General features: G+C 33.6%; 1 protein-coding gene across 1 annotated transcript in view; it reads left to right on the forward strand.

Moving 5' to 3' along the window:
• Positions 1–21309, forward strand: part of LOC145291571 (E3 SUMO-protein ligase RanBP2-like) — a 194824-nt gene that overhangs the window by 22723 nt on the left and 150792 nt on the right. Inside the window, exon 3 of the mRNA XM_080137647.1 lies at positions 11025–11138. Coding sequence (XP_079993773.1) covers positions 11025–11138 — 114 coding nt within the window. The remainder of the gene's footprint in view (positions 1–11024; positions 11139–21309) is intronic.

Below are 21309 nucleotides of genomic sequence, written 5' to 3' on the forward strand. Positions count from 1 at the left end.
TTGATAAAGATAGTAAAAAGATTGATTTACTTACTACTGGGTGTCCAAAGAACTTTTTTTTCAAAATGTTCGATACCTGTCATATTAAAGTCTTATTTTTATCACAACAAAAAAAGAAATGGTCAAAAATCTTTCGGACATTTGACAGTATTAAGATTAACACCTCTTCTGATTGGTTCCCAAATTTCATGACGAAATTCTTCATACAATCACGGTACGGACCTTTAGAAAACGGGGGGGTCATTACAAAACCTTACCGAAAACGCCATTTTATGACGTTCACATTTTTATCACTTTATTTGCTTAATTCATTTGAAAGTATATTCATTTCCGAACAAAACAGTAGTAATTTGAAGACTTGAAGTGCTTTGGTTTAAAAAATATGGCTATTTTAGTAGAACTACCTTGAAATCTGTGATTATCCAAAGCGTTTTTTCGTCCGTGTGTACTACTATTACAATGCATTATTATGAAAAATAAAATAATTATTTGTTTAAAATTAATATTTCACCGATAGATGGCATCCTCAGAATTTCATATTTTTCTTTTTTGTTTTCCTCGCCATAATAGTAAATTAAAGAAAAAATTAAAGTCTGCATGTTTTCAATTTGTACATATTTTTAAAATTTAAACAATGCTTTTATGATGGAAAACATAACTCTGACTTCCTAACTTTTCAAATTTAAAAATAAAACTGCTCTAAAAGGCAAAAATGACCAGCAAATGGGGGTTCATTATACATTAAATTTATCTTTGAAAATAATCCTTCCACTTTAAATTAAAAATTTTTTTTTTCTTTCTCTACTAAGTTTTTCGAGGCTATTCACACATAATCTATATATCTATAAAAGTGAACACTTCTTTGTGTGCTCATTTTCCCACACAATAACTGTCAATTTTAAGTCTACAGACTCGAAATTTGATATACAGGGTACTGAGATTTGGGAAAATCTTTTTCGGTTAGGAATTTGGCTGTTAAGGGGTAAAAGTTCAACAATTTGACCTTTGAGAGCTCTACCAAACTCCTCCAACAATTTTGGGTCTAAACATTTGAAATTTTAGATATAGATTCCTTGGACATGGATCTAACTTAATAACTTTATTTGAGCCCAAAACAATGTTAAAGGGTCATAATAGGGGTCAAAGTTAAAAAAATTGATCGCTTTTTTTTTTTTTTTTTTTTGCTCAACATACACTTCCAAACACCCGGGCAACGCCGGGCTGAAATGCTAGTCACCTGAAAGAATAGAATCCTATTTATTTATTTTTTCTTAATTGGCAGCTATAAAGTCATTTATTACTATAATTAAAGCTTGAAAGTTGAATATATTTGAAAAACAATATTTCTAGAATATTTCCAAGAAATTTTATAAAAGAATCACATACTGCATTAATTTTAAACAAAAATTAAATTTTTTTTTTTTTTTTTTTTTTTTTTTTTTTTTCAAAATAAGTGTAATTCTCATTGATTTCCAATGAAACCTATAATAGCTGCTGTTTGGGTTGTACTACTACTACTACTACTTGTTTACTTTCATTGAAAATGTGCTAAAATTTGGGAGACCTTTTTAAAATCATTTTGTACCAAAAGAGAAATCCACACACTTATAATTTTAACACAAACAATAATAAAAACAATTTACTCATTAGTTGATGTACAAAAAATATTTAGAAAAAAACATTCAAAACACTTCATGCTAAGGTTTTAGTTTAAGACAAAAAATTGAATGCATCAATTTATTTGTACCCTGACAATCTATATAATTATAAAACTCAAATGACCTTGTAACGATGTATGTAAATTCCGGTTTACGACATCCGGTTGCGCATTCGCGCATAAACATTAACCCGTAACAAATAAACACAAATCGCTTCTTTTGCAGATTTTAACCTGCGCACTGAAATATTAACGTTATTATTTTGAAATTATTTTTTAACATGGGAAGAGTGGGGTTTAAAATAACTTAAACGTAATACAGAAATGAACGATGTAAAAAAAAAAAAGAAAAAATGGATATATCAAAATTTGAATTTAACTATAAGTATTATGGTATCTGTTCAGTGCACATTTACCTATTAGTATGGCCAACCACTTATAATTCAATAACTGTAAAAATTTTTTTCAAAAATAATTAATTATAATAAACAGAACGACTCCTAGAAATCTATCTATATTCTTTTTTCATTTTAATATACTTTCATAGAAATGTTTGTATTATGTAAAAAAAAACAAACTATTTTCTTTACATTACAAGTGTCACGCTCATACATGAATTCCATAGCTAATATAACATACTGACCCAACGGGTCACGGGTAGTCTAGTAATCAATATTTTTCTAATTGTTTTTCAAATTTCATGGTGAAATTCCCCATGGTGGGGCTACTGAACTTCTAAACACTGGTGGAGGGGAGGGGGAAATCTGACACAAAATAGATATTTCATGGCGTTAACATTTTTATCATTACTTTCCTAAAAATTCTTCAAATATATCATGGAGAATATTATTTACTAGCCTGGGTGCCCAGCGTTGCCCGGGTGTTTGAAGGTGCGTTGAGCAAGAAAAAAAAATAAAGTGGTAGTAGGAAGGCAGGTTTGAACCTGTACCGAAAAGAAGAAACGATCGTGAAAAAAAAAACGAACGGAAGTGGCAAAGGTTTAAATTAAGGCTAGTCAATCGAAAAGAGAGGATGACTTTTGAAAATATCAGTGAAAAAGTGACCATCCCTCCTTTTAGAAGAGTGCCCAGTTGAGGGTGAAGGAATTAATGTTTTTAGCCAATTTTTTGATATTTGTCATCGAAGGGTCGAGTTTCAAAATAATACCGATCTTGTGAAAATCCATCGCCTCTGTCAAATGTCTTAGGCAGACATACATACATACATACATTTAAACAGGTGAGATTTATATTATAGACTCATGGGGGTGTCCGGCATTGTCCGTGTGTTTGGAGGTGTAAAAGAAAAAAAAAAGGTTTTGGTAGGTAAGCTTGAAGCTGAAACCTTGAGGTTAATAACCTGATAACTTACCACGACGCTACGAGGGCAGAGAAGTGAGAATGATTGAAATTAAACGATTAAAAAGTTAAGTGACAGGTGCGTGAATTTAATGAGGTCAAGCATCATGCCATAGGGGAATGAAATCACGCACTTAGAAGCCAGTTTACTGGTTTGCCTGCATTGATCAAAGCTCATTGCTTTCTGGATGTACCTGGTGTGAGTGCCAGGGAGCTTCATTTTGATATGTATTCAGTTTCGCTTATATATTGAAAAGCCAAACAAACACGTGGAGAGTAAAAAATATCGTGAAAATAGCATGTATATAAAAGTTCTAAGAAACAGTAACTGCCCCCCCCCCAAAGCCTTTGCTGAACATACAGAAAATGTGCACACACTAACACACATTTTGCCTTTTATACATATACTAACGGGGGGGGGGTACCTAGCGTTGCCTGAGTGTTTTTAGGTGTGTTTTTGGGTAAATGGGGCCCAACTGCACGGATGAAGACCTCAGTGTTGGTAATGAAATCGCACGCCGATGGTTGAAGAGATGAAGTGACAAGATATGAATGAATGAAAAGAAAAATCGTTGGTTGTTTTAAAAAAAAAAAACGAAGCCTTGATGCACAGTTGGAAAATAGTAAAATGTGAAAAAAAAAAAAAAACGTACGACCTGGCAGGTGCCCGTTTTTGACATGAACTTTGAGTGCGGGACAGTGTTTTATTTACCACAAGTCTGTTGGCTTTTTTTTTTTTTTATACGAAAAAGCTTAATGCACATGCGGCGATAGCTATTCAGCAGTTAACATTTTCTGTGGGACAGTTTTTAATAAGGTCAATAACCCAGTTTGTTTGTTTTTACCTAACTTTGAGGAAAACCAGCTCCCTGTTTATTAGGGGGAGTGTCTCGTCTCGAAATGAAAGCAACCGTCTGATATGACGAAGCCGACATTGGCTTTCTAGAGACCACTGGCTGTGGGCCAGTGATTCGAATCGAGTTTCGCTTTTTTTATACCAAAAAACGAAAGCAACACGTGGCGATTTTATAGACTAGCGGGGGGATACCCGGCATTGCCCGGGTGCTTGTAGGTGGGTGCGTTTGGTGGGGAGTAAAGAACAAAAAGGAAACTTAACCCTATTTAAATATTAAAAATAAAAAAACAATAAAAAAAAAAACAGCGATTTTTAAAAATGGAAAAAAAAATAAGGGAGGGGGCTTGGTGACAGGTCAGCTCGGACCTGGCGCCTTGAGGCTCATAGGCTAAGACTGAACACCTGCGCCACAGCGACAGTCAATGTAAGAGCGATTAAAAAGTGAATGCCAAACATCACGCTATTACCCAGTTTTTAATGAGGTCAAATCGTTTTGCTGCGGAATAGTTGACGGTGACGTTTACATCTGGTTCGAATCTAGTTTTGCTGTTTTTATACTGAAAAGTGAAACCAACATGCGGCGATCCGAATGTGGAATATTTATCTTTTGAAAGTCGGGCAAATTAAATAGACAGGCGATCCTCGTTAATACGTAGATATTATCATTTAGCCGTGATATAAAAAGTTTTAAGAAGTGAGTCGACTGATCGCTTCTCGGAAAAATGCCTTTCTCGGACATACACAAAAAGCGAACATACATACATACACACATTTTCGCTTTTATATATATAGATAAAGATTACAGCATCTGAAAGGATATTCATTTCCAAACAAAATGGTGCTATTTGGAGGACTTAAAGTGGTTTGATTTCTGAAATATTTTAGAACTACCTTGAAATCTTGTAACATCCAAAATGTTTTTATGGTTGGTGGGTATTACTAGTATTCAGCTTTGATTTTGTGAGATGTAATGTATATAGAGCGACATTAATTGAAATAAACTTTGATGAAGATATAATTTTGTATTTCTCTATTCTGCTCCAAGCCTTTCTAGTGTTAAGTGGAATTTATCGAAAGTACTGACAACCTATCCATATATGATATACTAGCTTGGGTACCCAGCATTGCCTGGGTTGACATGAAGTTCCATTGGGAACTGCTATACTAATCATTTTCATCATGAGCAACGTGGAGACCCCCACAACAATTCCAAGAATAAAAGAACAGATAAAAACATAGATGTAATCGCCCCAAAAAAGAAGTATGTGATACCCTTTTCACCAGGTATTTCGGTAGAAGGGATACAAAGAGAAGAAAAGTGCTGAAATGTTTAAAAGGTTTAGACTAAGTGTTATATCCATATTTATGTGGACTTTTGAGATTGACAAGCTGTTGCTTTATTCAAAAGTCAATGACTAATATGTTTGCTGGTAGCTAAGTGGCTATAACCGGAGGTGGTATACACTTCTAAAATATGTGTATCGGTGTTATGACTGACAAAGGTTATGGTGTCAAGTTGGTTCTGATTGAGAACGGTGTAGATCTCTCTCATATGTAACATGAACAGATACCTCGTTCCAGGAGGCAATTCTTTTAGATTAGCATGGGTGCCCAGCGTTTCCCGGGTGTTTGGAGATGTGTGTTGAGCAAAAAAAAGTGGTAGTAGGAAGGCAGGCTCTAACCTGTACCGTGAAGGAGGAAAAGAACGTGAAAAATGTGACATCTTTGCTGTTATGACCACCGTCAAATCGGAGGTGATGTAGGCTTAAATTAAGGCTAGACAATCGAAAAGAGGGGATGACTTTCGAAAATATTAGTGAAAAAAGCGACCTCCCCCCTGTAGAATAGTGCCCAGTTGAGGGTGAAGAAATTAATGTTTTTAGCAAATTTTTCGGAATTTGTCGTCTGAAGGGTTGGGCTTCAAAACGATACTGATCTTCTGAAAATCCGTCGCCTCTGTCGAAAGTTTTAGGCAGACATACATACATATATACATTTATATATTGGTAACAAAAAATTTTCGCCCCCCTCCCCCCCCCAAAAAAAGCTTGCCCTATCTCTGAATACCATTTATGTAAAATTTCAAATGTTTAGACCAGAAATTGAGTAATTTGGTAGAGACCGCAGAGGTCAAATTTTTTTTAACTTTCACCCCTTAACATTTATTGTTTTGGGCTCAAATCAAGTTAAGTTAGATCCATGTCCAAGGAACCTATATCTAAAATTTCAATTGTTTAGACCTAAAATTGTCTGAGTTTGGTAGAGCTCTCAAAGGTCAAATCGTTGAACTTTGACCCCTTAACAGCTGAATTTCTGGCCGAAAACGGATTTTTTTTTTTTTTTTAATTTTTAAAAAAATTTTTACATGGAGTTCACCACTTATCAAGACCCAGTGGCCACTCAGGGATGAGGGTTATTGTGTGTACAGTAATCAAAGGGATGGTGTAGCAATAGTATTGGAGAATTGGTAAGGTGTCATTACTTGGGGGGGGGGTTCATCAGGAATTTGTTTGCGTTGGACTTGAAGACATCCAGGTTGAAGTCGGGAGGGAAACAGGCAAGCGGAACAGAGTTCCACAGGCGTGCAGTTCTAAGAAAGAAGCTTTGTTCATGGTATCTACGTTTTGATCTAGGCACAGATAGGGAGTGGGGGAAATTATTGACGGTGGTTTCAGCTAGTCGGGTGTTTTTTGAGAAAGATTGGCAAGGGGGGACCAGAGAATGGAGCTCAGACGAGCACCTGCCATGGAAATAACGATAGAACAATGACAGGCTCGCTACATCTCTTCTGTGGGAAAGAGGTTGCAGGGTAGAGAAAAGGGCATCCCCCACCAAGCCACGGAGTCTATTTTGTACTCCGTCAAGGCAGGATAGGCTGTTTTTTGCAGCCCCCGCCCAGATGTGGCAGCAGTACTCCATCTTTGGACGTACTTGGCTCTTATATAGATAGAGAATTGCATCATTAGTGAGATATCTTCTGGAGCGGTAGAAGGATCCCACCATTTTCCCAGCGACCTTGGCCACAGACTTGATGTATGTGTTCCATTTAAGATCAGGTTTAAAGGTCAAACCCAGAAGCTTATCAAATCCTGGGCCTCCCTTAGACGAGAGCCATCCATTTCAATTGATGCCAGATGGGGATCAGAGCATTTATGATGTAGAGATAGGAGCTTGGTCTTAGATGCATTAAAGGTAACCAGCCACCTCTTTCCCCTCTGTACCATGCGCTCAAGATCAGAGGAGAGAGAATCAGAGAGAACATCATCATTTACGGCCTTTGATGTGTTGCCATAGATGGTCGTGCCATCAGCATAGATGTCAACGAAAGATTTTAGTATGTGTTTTGGGAGATCATTGATGTAGATCAAGAAGAGAGTTGGGCCCAGTATGGACCCCTGAGGGACTCCAGCATTAATACTGTGGGCCTCTGATTTCTGCCCATCAACAACTACTCTTATGAGCCTATCTGAGAGAAATGACTTAATGATAGAGAAAACATTTCCAGTTATACCGTAGCTGGAAATCTTGTGTAGTAGGCCTTTATGCCAAACCTTATCAAAGGCCTTTTATATGTCAAGAGCGATTGCCCTAGAAATGAAGCCTTTGTCGAGAGATTCACTAATCCTATGAGATATAACCGTTAGCACATCTGCTGTAGATCTAGCAGAGCGGAAACCATATTGTGTGTCGCTAAGAAGGTTATTTCTGCTGAGGTGCTTGACTACTTCTCTATTTATTGTGGATTCCAGCAACTTACTCATGGTACATGGATTACAAAGATTTTCCCAAATCTCAGTACCCTGTATATCAAATTTCGAGTGGGGACTAAAAATTGACAGCTATTGCGTAGGGAAATGTACACAGGCACACACACACACACACAACTTTCACTTTTATAGATATATAGATTGGTTGAAATTCTTTATAGGTAACCAATTTTGAGATTATTTTGGTCCAATTTGTATTAAAAATTTAAAGCAAATAAACCTTGAATATTTCAGATTATTTCTCTGTGGTTGTCGCCCCCGCTAAAACCTCTTAACATTTCTATTTTATATAGAGTTCAGGTACTCTCGGTGGCCTCAGTTTAGGTGGGTCTATCTTAAAACAATATATGGATCTTGTGAACAGGCAGGAACTATAAGTACTTTTCTTTTTGCTATTTCCGATTATACCAGATTGCGCACGAACATGAGCATCTTCATGGCAGTTTTTAAGCCTTACTACTTCCGTGCTTACTCCTGATAAATTGGAAGCGGATGTTTTGTTTGTTTCATCACTAGAATATTGCTGTACAGACCCAACGAGCTCCCTCCGATTTAGTCCCCCCCCCTTCCTAGATTAACTTCTATCACCACGGCTGAGGAATCCCATCTATCCTCAGTTAATTTTATTTTATAGATTTATTTTGGTATCTTAGTTTATACAATCATATTTAGTAAGTTAAATTTCTCATTTAATCACAAACAAAGCAAAAAAGTTAACTTTTTTTCTTACAAATTTCTTTGCTGATTGCCTCACTCAAGACAGAGTTCATCTTCCTTGACAGAACAGGACCAGATTGTTTACATTTGCACTAAAGAAATAACATTGTTTTCATATGTTAAATTGAGTTATACAAGTATTTCATATATCAAAATAATTACTATATTTATACTAGAAAACCAGTTATCTATGTTCTTTTTTTTGGGTGGTGGAGGATGACAGCAAAAACAACCTCTGCATAAATACAATTATATCCACAAATTTCATAAAACAAACTAAACAAATTTGTTCTATTGCAATATCACACTATGGATAAATCTTGTTTAATTATGTAAATAGTGACTTAATGCATAAATGTGCCACAAATAAATTCAAAGAAATTTTTTCAAGAATATCTTGAGTGTTTTGAAATAATTTTATGTACTTTTTAGTATGTTTCTTTACCTCCTGCAGGAAGTTCATGTGAAAAAACAAATTACAATTTTAAAACCAAGTACAATTTTATTGACAAAAAAAAAAAAAAAAAATAATATTAATAACATAAATTGTTTTAAAGCAAATACATTTTTATTGTTCATCAAATTTACAACCTATTTGTGTTGATAAAATTAGCAATCTGTTACTTATGGATAAATCCTATTTCAGTCACATAACTTGTTTAAATGATACCTTTTAAGAAATTTGTGGATACATTTTCATTCATGCAAAGTTGTTTTTCTGCAATACAGATTGTCTTAAAATCATTTTCTACTTCACCAGGACAATGCTATGAATTTGGGGTCCTGCTAATTTAAATTTTCAGTGGGAGAATAATTAAAAAACTTAAATACTTTAATTCTTTTTCGCTTACACTTGCTGTACATCTTCATTCTATTAATTTGCCATCTTCCACTCATCAGGAGTATTCACGATATAATCCCCGTTCATCTTCCTTACAATGGTATAGAGTTTGGTGACATTTACTCCTGCCTTTCCAAGAACATTTCTAATTATCTATTGTGATGCAACATTGACACAGTCACACTTTAATCTGTTTAACTCTCAATTTCTTGTTTATGTCAATATATAATTCATAAAAAATATTATGAAAAAAATGTCTCATTAATAGAAGGTAGTCTCAGAATTGTGTGAAATTTTGATAGTATTTTAATATCTGGATAGTTTGTGATACTTAAAAAAAAAAAATGAACTTGGGATTAAATGTGAACAAAACTGTTAGTGTTAACTTGCTGGGATTGGCAGTCTGATGACTTTTTCATTAAGTTCTCTTTTGTTTCTTTTAAACACTTCCCTGTCTCTGCATGTTAAGAAAAATGTTGTGCAACCCCCCCCCCCCAAAAAAAAAAAAACACAAACTGTTTGAAAGTATTTTATGCTTGAAAATTGTATTTCTTTCAAACGAGGTTGATATAACTGCCAGAGTAATACTTTGATTTATTTGTAAAATTTTGATGTTGAAATAAAATATGAAAAGCTTTTTTTCTTGGTTTACGAGTTGTAATAGAACATCTTAGAGTTGAGGCTTTGTGGTACAAATATAGGTAAAGATACAAACTGTGTTCAAACGTTCTTTAATAGAGAATATACTAACTGCTTTTGTCCTAAAATTTGAAAAGAATTGGATAGAGTTTTTATGCACAAATTGATAAAGGTAGTGACAACCGCATACAAACATGAGAATTTTTGTGTGCCAAGATGCACACAAAAAATTTGTAAACAATTATTCAACTAACTTATGAACATAAAGTATTCATTTTATTTTTATTATTATTTAGAAAACATGTTTTAATTATGGATAGGAAAAGATTTTTTTTTTTTTTTTTGAAAATAACTGACAGCGAACATTTTTTTTTTTTTGTTCTTAGTTTTCGAGTCTCAAATACAACATCTCAAAGTTAATGCTTTGTAATACAAAGATAAAGATAGAAACTATGTTCAAACGTTATTTAATAGCGAATATATCAATTTCTTTTGTCCTAAAATTTGAAAAAAAATTGGATAAAAATTTATGCAGGAATCGATAAAAGTAATCACAACCGCATAATAAACATGAGAATTTTTGTGTGCCGGAATGTACACAAAAAATATGTAAAAAAAAAGAAAAAAAGTGTTCATCAACTAACTTACGAACATAAAGTATTCATTTTATTTGATGTTATTTAGAAAACATAAATTTTTAATTATGGACAGGGAAAGAATATTTTTAAAAAATAAATTCTTTGAAAAAGAGTAACCGATAATGACCATACTTTTAAATGAGTTAAAACACACAAACCACTTATCCAGTTAAGTAAACAAATAACTTTTATTGAATTTGTTTTACAATCCACAGAGGTATGAAAAAGTGGTCCAAAAACAAATATATAACAAATAAATGTTACTAAAAGCAAGTTACTATCTCTGTAAGTGTTTATTCTGTTCAAAAAATAACTAGTGTCGAGTATTACATGAGAAGAAGGAAAAATGGCCGCAATGTCTCTTGAAGTTTCAACAATGACTTAAAAATATACAAAATAGTGGTAGAAACTCACCCTATAATTGTCACGGTAACTTATCTTAAAATACATATTATTTTGAAAGCATGTAATTTTCTGTTTGTTTCTTTTTCTGTTAATCAGAATCTAGTTAATATGAAACTGTAAGATTGACTTGAATGTTTCCTCCTCAGATATCTCAATGCATTCCTTAATGTCCGAGAAGCCGTGCCACAGGCTCACAAACTCATGGGTCAAATTTGTGAAAGTCTCAAGGATTACAGAAAGGCAATTTCATCATACGAAAGGTATGTTTTTTTCTTCATGAATTATCTTTGCTGTTATAATAACTCTTGATAGTCAGATGAGTGAAATGATCATTTTTTGGTGCAAGTTTATTCAGGAATGACTTTCTCCTAAAAAAATTAATGTGTCGATCATTTTTCTAAAATGACTACAATTGAAAGACCTGCATTTCTTTATAATTTATGATTAGATAGTCCACTTTTGGATGATTTTGATATCAAGATATCAGTTTTTAAGTAGGAAATATATTATCACTAAATTGTAGGAAATGTACAAATGTTACAAGAGTCTAGAGTGAGTGTATATCTTTATGCATCAATTAGAACTGATCACATTAGCAGGCGCAGCTGCGTGCACTGAATACTGAATTTCTCTATAGCATAGCGTTCAGCTTTATTGAATTATTCAGTTAGTTAATGTATTGTACACACAACTTGCCAATTTTCACCTTATAGTTGACATCTTCAGGTGGTATTTAGCACAGAGTTGCTGAGTGTTAAACACAAGCAGCTTCACATTTTAAGCGAGATACATTTTTTTTTTTTTTTTTTTTTTTTTTACATAGGAGTCACCACTTATCAAGGCCCGGAGACCACTGAGGATAAGGGTTACTACTGAGTGTACAGTAGTCAATGAGATAATATAGTAATCGATAGTAGGGGAAATTTGGTAAATTGGATTACTTAAGAGGATGGTTCATCAAGAATTTGTTTACGTTGGACTTAAAGACAACCAAATTGTAGTCAGATGGGAAACTGCGTTTTGGTTTAGGCACAGATGAAGAGTGGGGAAAATTATCGCCAGAGGTCTCAGCTAGTCAAGTGGTTTTTGTGAAAGTTTGGCGAGGGGGGGGCATAGATTGAAGCTCAGACGAGTACTTGCCATGAAAATAACGATAAAGCAGAGACAAGGTCGCAATGTCTCTTCTGTGGGAAAGAGGTTGCAGGGAAGCTACAAAGTCTATTTTGAACTCTGTCAAGGCAGTATAAACTGCTTCTAGCAGCTCTTGCCCAAATGTGGCAACAGACTCCATCCTTGGATGTACTTGGCTTTTATTTAGAGAATTGCATCAGCAGTGAGATATCTACTGGAACGGTAGAAGGATCCCACCATTTATCCAGCGACCTTGGCAACAGACTTGATGTACGTGTTCCATTTAAAATTGGGAGTAAAGGTCAAGTCCAGAAGCTTGTCAAAACATGAAGCCTCTCAGAGATGAGAGCCATTCATTTCAATTGATGCCAGATGGGGATCAGAGTGTTGATGATGTAAAGATAGAAGCTTGGTTTTAGATGCATTCCCCATTGCACCACATACTTAAGGTCAGAAGAGAGATAATCAGAGAGAGCTTTGTCATTTACAGCCTTTGATGCGTTGCCGTAGATGGTTGTGTCATCAGCATAGATGTCAACGAATGATTTATGTGTTTAGGGAGATCATTGATGTAGATCAGGAAGAGAGTTGGGCCCAGGATGGCCTCTTGAGGGACTCCAGCATTAATGCTGTGAGCTTCTAATTTCTGCTCATCAACCACTACTCTTATGAACCTATCTTATATATTATGGAAGAAATGATTTAATAATTAAGACATTTCCATAGCTGGAAATCTTGTGAAGTAGACCTTTATGCCATACCTTATCAAAAGCCTTTGATATGTCGAGCAATTGCTCTAGAAAGGAAGCCTTTGTCGAGAGATTTGCTAATCCTATGAGATATAACTGTAAGCATATCTGCTGTAGATCTAGCAGAATGGAAACCATATTGCGTGTCACTAAGAAGGTTATTTTTGCTGAGATGGTTGATTACTTCTCTATTTAATATGTAGGTGGAGTAGCATCATAGGGCCACCTCTTCTGTGCAAATGAGTAAAGCATTGCTTCATCAGGCCGTATCATTCATTGACTAAAATCAGTATGATATTTTACTGTTAATGGCTGAGCTCGGAGGCCAGGATCATTGTTGCTTAACTTCAATGATCTGGTGAGAACTAGTGCGTCAACGTGTTTATGCTGTGTATGTGGCCAGTATTGGATGGGTGACTATTTGGTAACAGCAGATGCTGTATGTGCTCTCCACTTATCTCGGCATTATTTCCAGTCGTCCTGAATTTCTATTTGGTACTGGAATAAAACAGTGTCTATTCCAGAGAGGTGTAGTTGGAGATTGCTCAACTCCTGCCACAAAAAATTCATGTGCAAGTTACAGCATCATATGATGTTCGTGGTCTTCATTGACACTGATGGACGAACAGTTTAATGGTTGAGTTTTTTAGACACTCTTAGCTTTGCCAAACTGCCTTTTTTGCCTTTACCATAAAACATATTTAGTAACAAAAGGATGCCAATGAATCTTTTTAAAGCTGTCTTTACTATATTACGATTGTGACTATCATTGCTGAGTTTGCATTCTTGGAGAATCCCAAAAATCCTGATTGCAATAATAAGGATATTTGTGCGACAAGTTTTAATTGGCACCAATAGTCTTGCTGTTACTTAACTGCCTGTAGGGCATGCATAGCGGATTATGGTAGTGGTCCTTCAGACTTGTTTTTGTTTCAAAGAATATGTTCTTTGGTTGTAATCACCATAATCTCTGAACATGTCATAATTTTGTTGATCAGAACTCCTCAAAGCTGGAGTCTTATTGTCATTGTTTCTAAGGAAACTTTTTCAGTTAAATGAAATCTATATACCTATAAAGTCAAGATCTTTTTCTCGCTCTGAAATTGATATTAAAAGATTACCTTTTCTTAAAAACTATCAAAACAAACTCTAATATACTCATTGATATTTGAATGACTACCTGAAGGTTAATTCGCATATTCCTTTGAAATACAAGGGTTAATTCATTTTTTATGGTTTCGTATTAGATTGGTTTCATCTTACTATTATGCTGAATTCTATTTATTCATAGTTTCTACATTCTGCATAATTGTGTAGAATTTAACATGAAAATATTCTAACGGAAATATTTTTATGAGTTTGGTAGAGACTTTTCAGACATACATGACAAGGTCACGTGTGTTTGTGTGTGAGTGTGTGTGTGATCTTGTCGGTGTGTGTACAAAGTTTCTACCAAACTCATCTTTGAATACTTGATCTACAGTTGAAATTTGATATATTAGTATTTAGATCTGTAGCACACTTTACATTTGGTTTTTAGCCGGTAAGATAGCTGCTAAGGGGTCAAAATAGAAGCAAAAGTCAACTATTGCATTTTTTTTTTCTGCGCATACGCTAATTTAAAGTTATTGATTAATCAACATTATTTTTACAGTTTTTGTATATGTATAGATTTAGGTTGTACGCTAAAAGATAAGACTTGAGAGCGATGTTTTGGATTTGATTCTAGCCGATTGCACACAAACGATTATTTTTTTTAAAATCACTGATATATATATATTCGGTGCAGTATAAAAACCAATAGAGAAGGGAATCTATCTAACAATAGTACATGTGCAAATTAAACAAGGGTGCATGTACTGATTTTACAGAGGAGAAAAGAAAAGGGCAGAAAAAACAGCACGTGGTTGAGCAAAGGAAGCAATCGGACGTGTTTTGACTAATGTACAGTGAGAGAAAATGCAGTACATGTTCGAAAAAAAAAAACCCCAGAAAGGCAAGCAATAAAAGACATGCGTGAAAGAGCCTCTCGGCAGACATGTTTGACATGTGAGTGATATTTTGAAACAGGGTGAAATGCATTGTCAGAAATTACTGGAATAAATGCTTTTTATATTCACCTAAAACAGTTATATTTTTATGTCCTTCCTTGTTTCGTCCTGCAATGGTATCAGACAATGTGTTGGTCTGAGTGGTTGAAATGTAATGACATGGTTTGAGTGTAATGGCGAGGTTACACCTATAATCATAAGTTCCAAATCTGCATGAATTAAAATATAATGTTTAAGCACATTTTACAACTGGGCAACACCGAAAGGCCTGCTTGTGTGTATGTGTAATATATATATAAATATATATATAAAATTAATGTGTGTTCAAAAACTATCAAACTCGTTTGAATATTTGGTCCATAGAGTTGAAATGCGATATATTTAGTATTTGGACCTGTAGCGCACTTTTGATTTGGTTTTTAGCCACCAAAAACTGCTGCTAAAGAGTCAAAATTAAACAAAAAAAAAACAGTTGACCTTGGCAGTCGAATAAAACATGCCTGTGGTTTCTTTTTGCGTATGCTCAAAATTTAAACATTCATAGCTCAACGTTGCTTAATTTTTAACCTTTCGTATTCATCTGTCGGTGAAGGGAGGGTTAAACGTTCTGGTTTTGATTCTAGCAGATGGTACCCAAGTCATTTTTTTTTTCATTACTTTTTGAAATCATTTATTATTCAATATGTAGTAGAGACTTGATTCTATAATAATAAACAAGAAATTTGCATGAATTAAAATATATTTTTCGACCAGACAACATTGGGTGGCCTGCTAGTATATTTATTTATTTATTTTTATTACTTTTTGTATTATTTGTCTTGTTTTCATCTTGTTTCACTTTTCTGAAATTCAAGTAGATGCCAACTAGAATGTTATATTTTGGATAAGACAACTTGGATGGCAATCTTCATACCAGATTCTTTTTAGGTCTGAATAAACCAGAGAAGACCCATCTATAATGACATATTTTATTCCTGCACCTCAATGAGAAATGTTAGTTAACAGAATCTTAAAGCTGAGATTTCTGACCACAGTTCTAGTGTATCTCAATACTGTTGGATCACCTTTGCATGATTGGTATGGTATGAAGAACCATGAGGTGTTGTATTTGCTTTTGCTCTTTGGCAAAAAAAGTTAACATTTTTCTCCTGAATCCCCCCCCCCCCACACACACATCCAGTTGTCGGAAAGTCTCTGAGGGCAACCATAACTCGAGAGGGGTTCTAATGAGCTTTATAGCACGAATATGTGAAGCACTTTTATTTTATTTTTTAAAAATCAAATGTGATGTTTCTGGAATCCCAAAAAGGGTTGCTCAGATCTTTTGTCACACAATAATTTGATGTGGGTTTTCTGAGTGATAAAGTTGGTTGAAATTCATTGACCAGTCGAGACCATGCTTTCGAGATGTATACCAGTGATTGGACATAGTTTATAGTGTTTCCAAAGATTGGAACAAGTTCAACAATTCCTAATAATAATCAAAAATGATGTGGTTTTTGAAATGCATAAGTTCTGGTCGACTATGGGAATTTCCATCTTTTACAGACATCCAAAATCTATATGGAAAATTTTCTTTGATTTATTTCCAAGATTAATTCATATCTACTCAATTTCTTTTTTTTTTTTTTTTGTGAGGGGAGTAGTAAATACCAATCATGAATGCTCTTTAGGCATTCAATAGCTACACCTCAGATTAAGCTCTCCTTTGGTGAGAAGGCAGGAAAATGCCTGCTCTCAATAAAGCTATATTTAAATACTTAAGATATTGCAGATTTTTCATTCTGTTTCTTGCATCAGATTTCAAAATTTGCAACAAAATATTCTTTGTAAACTGTAATCTGATTGTTTTTGTTACACTTGTAGCAGAAAGAAATGATGCGGTCATTCTGCTAGCAGCACTACCAACATCCATGAACACTTGTCCATCTATATAGCATTACAAGCGTATGCTGTATTTTCGTGGACATCAGCAATATTACATACCTAATGTGCTTCAACAAGTCATATCTTTTTTATTTGTCCGTCAATTTTTAAAAGAATTACATTGATGAGAAAAGAATAAGCATTCCAATGATGTTAATTTATTTTTCTTTTATGTGTTCAATATTTTTATGCTCCAAGTTAATGAAAAAAAAAAACGGTAAAAAATGACAACAAAAAGAGAAACTGTTTTTTAATGTTTACATTTCATACGTTACGTTTGGATACATATGCGCGGGGTTAAATTTGATTGGATATGGCTGAAATTTTACAGTCCATCTTTTACTGGTGTTTGATTTTTATTTTTACGACCATAGGAAGCAAAGTTACAACTGAGCAAAGTTGACGAAGAATATTTCAAAATTGGTAAGATAAATCGGTATATATCATCCATTTTCATATAGATAATAGTTTCAGAATTATTTTCATGTATAATATGTAAATATTTGATAATTATTAATTGTGCGGAAATTTCTTTAAAATGTTATCTTTTATAGAAATTCAAATCTGCTTAAAGAGAAATAGCTTGCTTTTCGCTGACTATCACTGTCAGCGTATTAAAAAATTTGTATTCTCTTAAAAATAGAAAACTGCTTTTTCTGCTTTCAAAACGAAAACAGAAAGTTTATTTTCATTATGAGTTTGTCAATTAAAAAAAAAAAAATTATGAAGTTTTCCAAATTTGATTTCCAAACAGGACTATTTTGCTGTTTTTAACGCTTTTAGTACATATTTACTAAAAGCGTTAAAAAACAACAAAATGTACTAAGTACATGTGTTTGTTTTTTAGTGTTAAAAAACAAACAAAAAAAATACAAATATATAACAAATAAAAGGTACTTGCACACTTATGCTACCATGCTGAAATAATGTTATTATTTAGAAACTCATTCTTAACATGGGGAAGGAAGGATGTTTTGTTAACTATTCTGTACTTTCACCTAACAATTAAATAAAATATCTTGTGAAACTTGAATTTATTTATAACTCATTGTCAAGACCATTTTTTCAAATCTGTAAAACAAACCTGTTTTTCTTTTTAACTGAAGATATTTAAATAATAATTATAATTCGATAAAGAATTTCATTGTAATGCATTTTGTAAATTTTTACCTTGTTTTCCACCTTAATCATTTTAAAGAAAAATGTTATCTTTAAAGGTTTTCGGGTATGCCAAAAACGAATATCGCATTTAAATTTTCCACAAATAGTTTTCTGGATATTAAGCAATATCATTTCTTATGTTATTGCAGGTGGCCATCTTGGTACATGCGTTTGCGCATAGTTTTTCGGGGTTACATTTGCGCACTCGCACATACCAAGATGGCTACCAGCAATAACATAAGAAATGACATTGCTTAATATCCGAAAAACTACTTATTTGCAGAAAATTTAAATGCAATATTCGTTTTCAGCATACCCTAAAACATAAAAGTAATCATTTTAAATGTTAAGGTGAAAACAAGGTAAAAAATTACTGTTTTATTTGTTTTATAGTTGAATTTTCAGTAAAACAACAGAATAGAAATGACAAAAATTATCAACTGGTGAATATATAATTGTTGCTTATCAGGATTTCTAGTATCCTGGTACTGTGAAAGTTACATCAAGGATTCATGTAGAATATGATTTATGGTTGCATCTCAGAAATTGGGGTATATTTTGAGCCAGATAGGATTTACAAAATTGAAAATTGGACTGGTCCCAAAATGCATGTTCTGGTCGACTATGGAAATTTCCATCTTTTACAGAAATCCAAAATCTATATGAAAAATTTTCTTTGATTTATTTCTGAGATTAATTCATATCTACTCAATTTTTTTTCTGTGCGGGAAGTAGTAAATGCTGGCCATGAATGCTCTTTAGACATTCAATAGCTACACCTCAGATTAAGCTCTCCTTTAGTGAGGAGGCAGGAAAATGCCTGCTCTCAATAAAGCTATATTTAAATACCACAATAATACTTAATTTTGTTCATGAATAGGCACCCACTGTATGATACCATGCACCAGTTTAAAAAAAATTGAAATTTGTACATCTTAATTTATAATTCATGGCTTATGGTAAAGAGACACATCAGATTTGACTGCATAATCAGAAAGAGCACACAATTTTACATAAGAGTGCCAAGTTTCATTAGAATAGCTTGAAAAATAAATAAATGGTGGCGAAATTACTGAATTTCTTGAAATGTTGAGGTCCATAATTTAGCCCACTTTTTCTAAAGAAAAATGTCCACGGAAAAGCATAAATTCTGGCACTTAAAATTCTCATAACTTTTGAACTACTGATGGTATTTGCATAATTCAAACGGTTTTAAGCATCTTTTACACAGCTCTTTTCATGCGAGTTAATAAAATAACAATTATCTTAAAAGAAAAATCAACTTGTAATGATAATCTAGTTTTGGAGTTGGGTACCTTTAATGCAACCATGTCTGGACTTTCATCAACAATAAAAAAAATACTATTCGTCATGTTTCTGGTCATTGCCACTGCATCTGGTCTGGTAAATATATAAATTTGATATTACAAGTTGATTTTTTTTTCCTTTTTTAAGTAATTATTTTATCAACTTGCATAAAAAGAGCTGTGTAAAAGATGCTTTAAGCCCTTTGAATTATACAAATACCATCAGTAGTTAAAAAGTTATGAGAATTTTAAGTGTCAAAATTTGTTTTTCCATGGATAAATGTCCACTTCTTTAGAAAAAGTGGGCTAAATTGCAAACCTCAACATTTCAAGAAATTCAGTAATTTCGCCACCATTTATTTATTTTTCAAGATATTCTAATGAAACTTGGCACTCTTATTGTGTGCTCTTTTTGATTATGCAGTAAAATCTGATGTATCTCTTTACCATAAGCCATGAATTATAAATTAAGATGTAGAAATTTCAATCATTTTTAAACTGGTGCATGATATCATACAGTGGGTGCCTATTCATGAACAGAACTATGTATTATTGTGGTATTTAAATATAGCTTTATTGAGAGTAAGTATTTACCTACCTCCTCACCAAAGGAGAGCTTAATCTAGGGTGTAGCCATTGAATGCTTCAAGAGCATTCATGGCCGGTATTTAATATTCCCCTCGAAGAAAAGAACATATTGAGTAGATTTCATGTAGATTTTGAATTTCTGTAAAAGATGGAAATTTCCATAGTCAACCAGAACTTATGCATTTTGGGACCAGTTAAATTTTCAAAATAAACTCTTGATTTACATTTTGTAAATACTCTCTATCTGGCCCAAAATGTATCCCTATTTTCTGAGATGTAGCCATAAATTGTACTCGACATGAATCCTCGAATGTAGCTTCCACAATACCTGGATACCAGGAATCCTGATAAGCAACAACTATATATTCACCAGTTGATGGTAATTTTTGTCATTTCTATTTTGTTGTTTTACTTAAAAGTTCAACTATTTAAACAAAGAAATAAAACAGTAAATTTTTACCTTGTTTCCTCCTTAACATTTTTTTTTTAAATGACTACTTATAAAGGTTTTCGGGTATGCTGAAAATGAATATCGCATTTAAATTTTCTGCAAATAAATAGTTTTCCGGATATTAAGTAATGCCATTATGTTATCACTGGTGGCCATCTTCATACGCTTGAGTGTGCAAACGTAAACTTGAGAAACTATGCGCAAATGCGCGTACCAAGATGGCCATCAGCAATAACATAAATGACATTCCTTAATATCCGGAAAACTATTTGTGGAAAATTTTAATGCAGTAATCATTTTCAGCATACCTGAAAACCTAAATAGGTAGTCATTTTAAAGAAAAATGTTCAGGTGGAAACAAGGTAAAAAATTTATTGTTTTATTTCTTTGTTTACATAGTTGAATTTTCATTAAAACAACAGAATAGAAGTTACATTAAAAGAAAAAAAAATTAACACTTCTTGTATAAAAAAAAAAAAATGCATCACAATGAAATTCTTTATCAAACTGCCTAATTTTTACGTTTGGAAACCAAATATTTTAAGTCATTTTAAAAACAGCAAGAACGGACACCTGTCAAGTGCTGACATTTTTTAAACCCTAACCCTTGACGTATTTTTTTTACATTAAATGCACTCATTCTCGGTGGGCTTTCCTGAGGCCACAATCCTGTGGGTGAGGACAGCTGATGGTCTACTTGTATTGCATGTCTGGTATTCTGCACAACTACTTGTCCAGCACCCCCTCACTCACTCACCCTAACTGAAACTTTTAAATAAAATAAAATAAAATGACAGCTCAAGCAAAAGTTACATTTAAACCAGGACCAAACTCAAAGAAAACCAACCTGCCTCCTCCCTTGAGGCTTGCATTTACTAATATCCGCGGGCTTAGAACTAACTTAGATGATGTTGAGTCATTTCTCCTTGTAAACACCCCGGATATCTTAGCATTAAGTGAAACTAACCTTCACTCCTCCATTCCCTCTAACCGCTTTAACATGCCTGGTTATCTCCCACTCTACCGTAAGGACTCTGACAGACATATGCATGGACTTGGAGTCTATA

This window comes from Euprymna scolopes, chromosome 12 (assembly GCF_053919585.1).
Source record: "Euprymna scolopes isolate OS-2025 chromosome 12, ASM5391958v1, whole genome shotgun sequence".
In the NCBI taxonomy this organism is placed as follows: Eukaryota; Metazoa; Mollusca; class Cephalopoda; order Sepiida; family Sepiolidae; genus Euprymna; species Euprymna scolopes.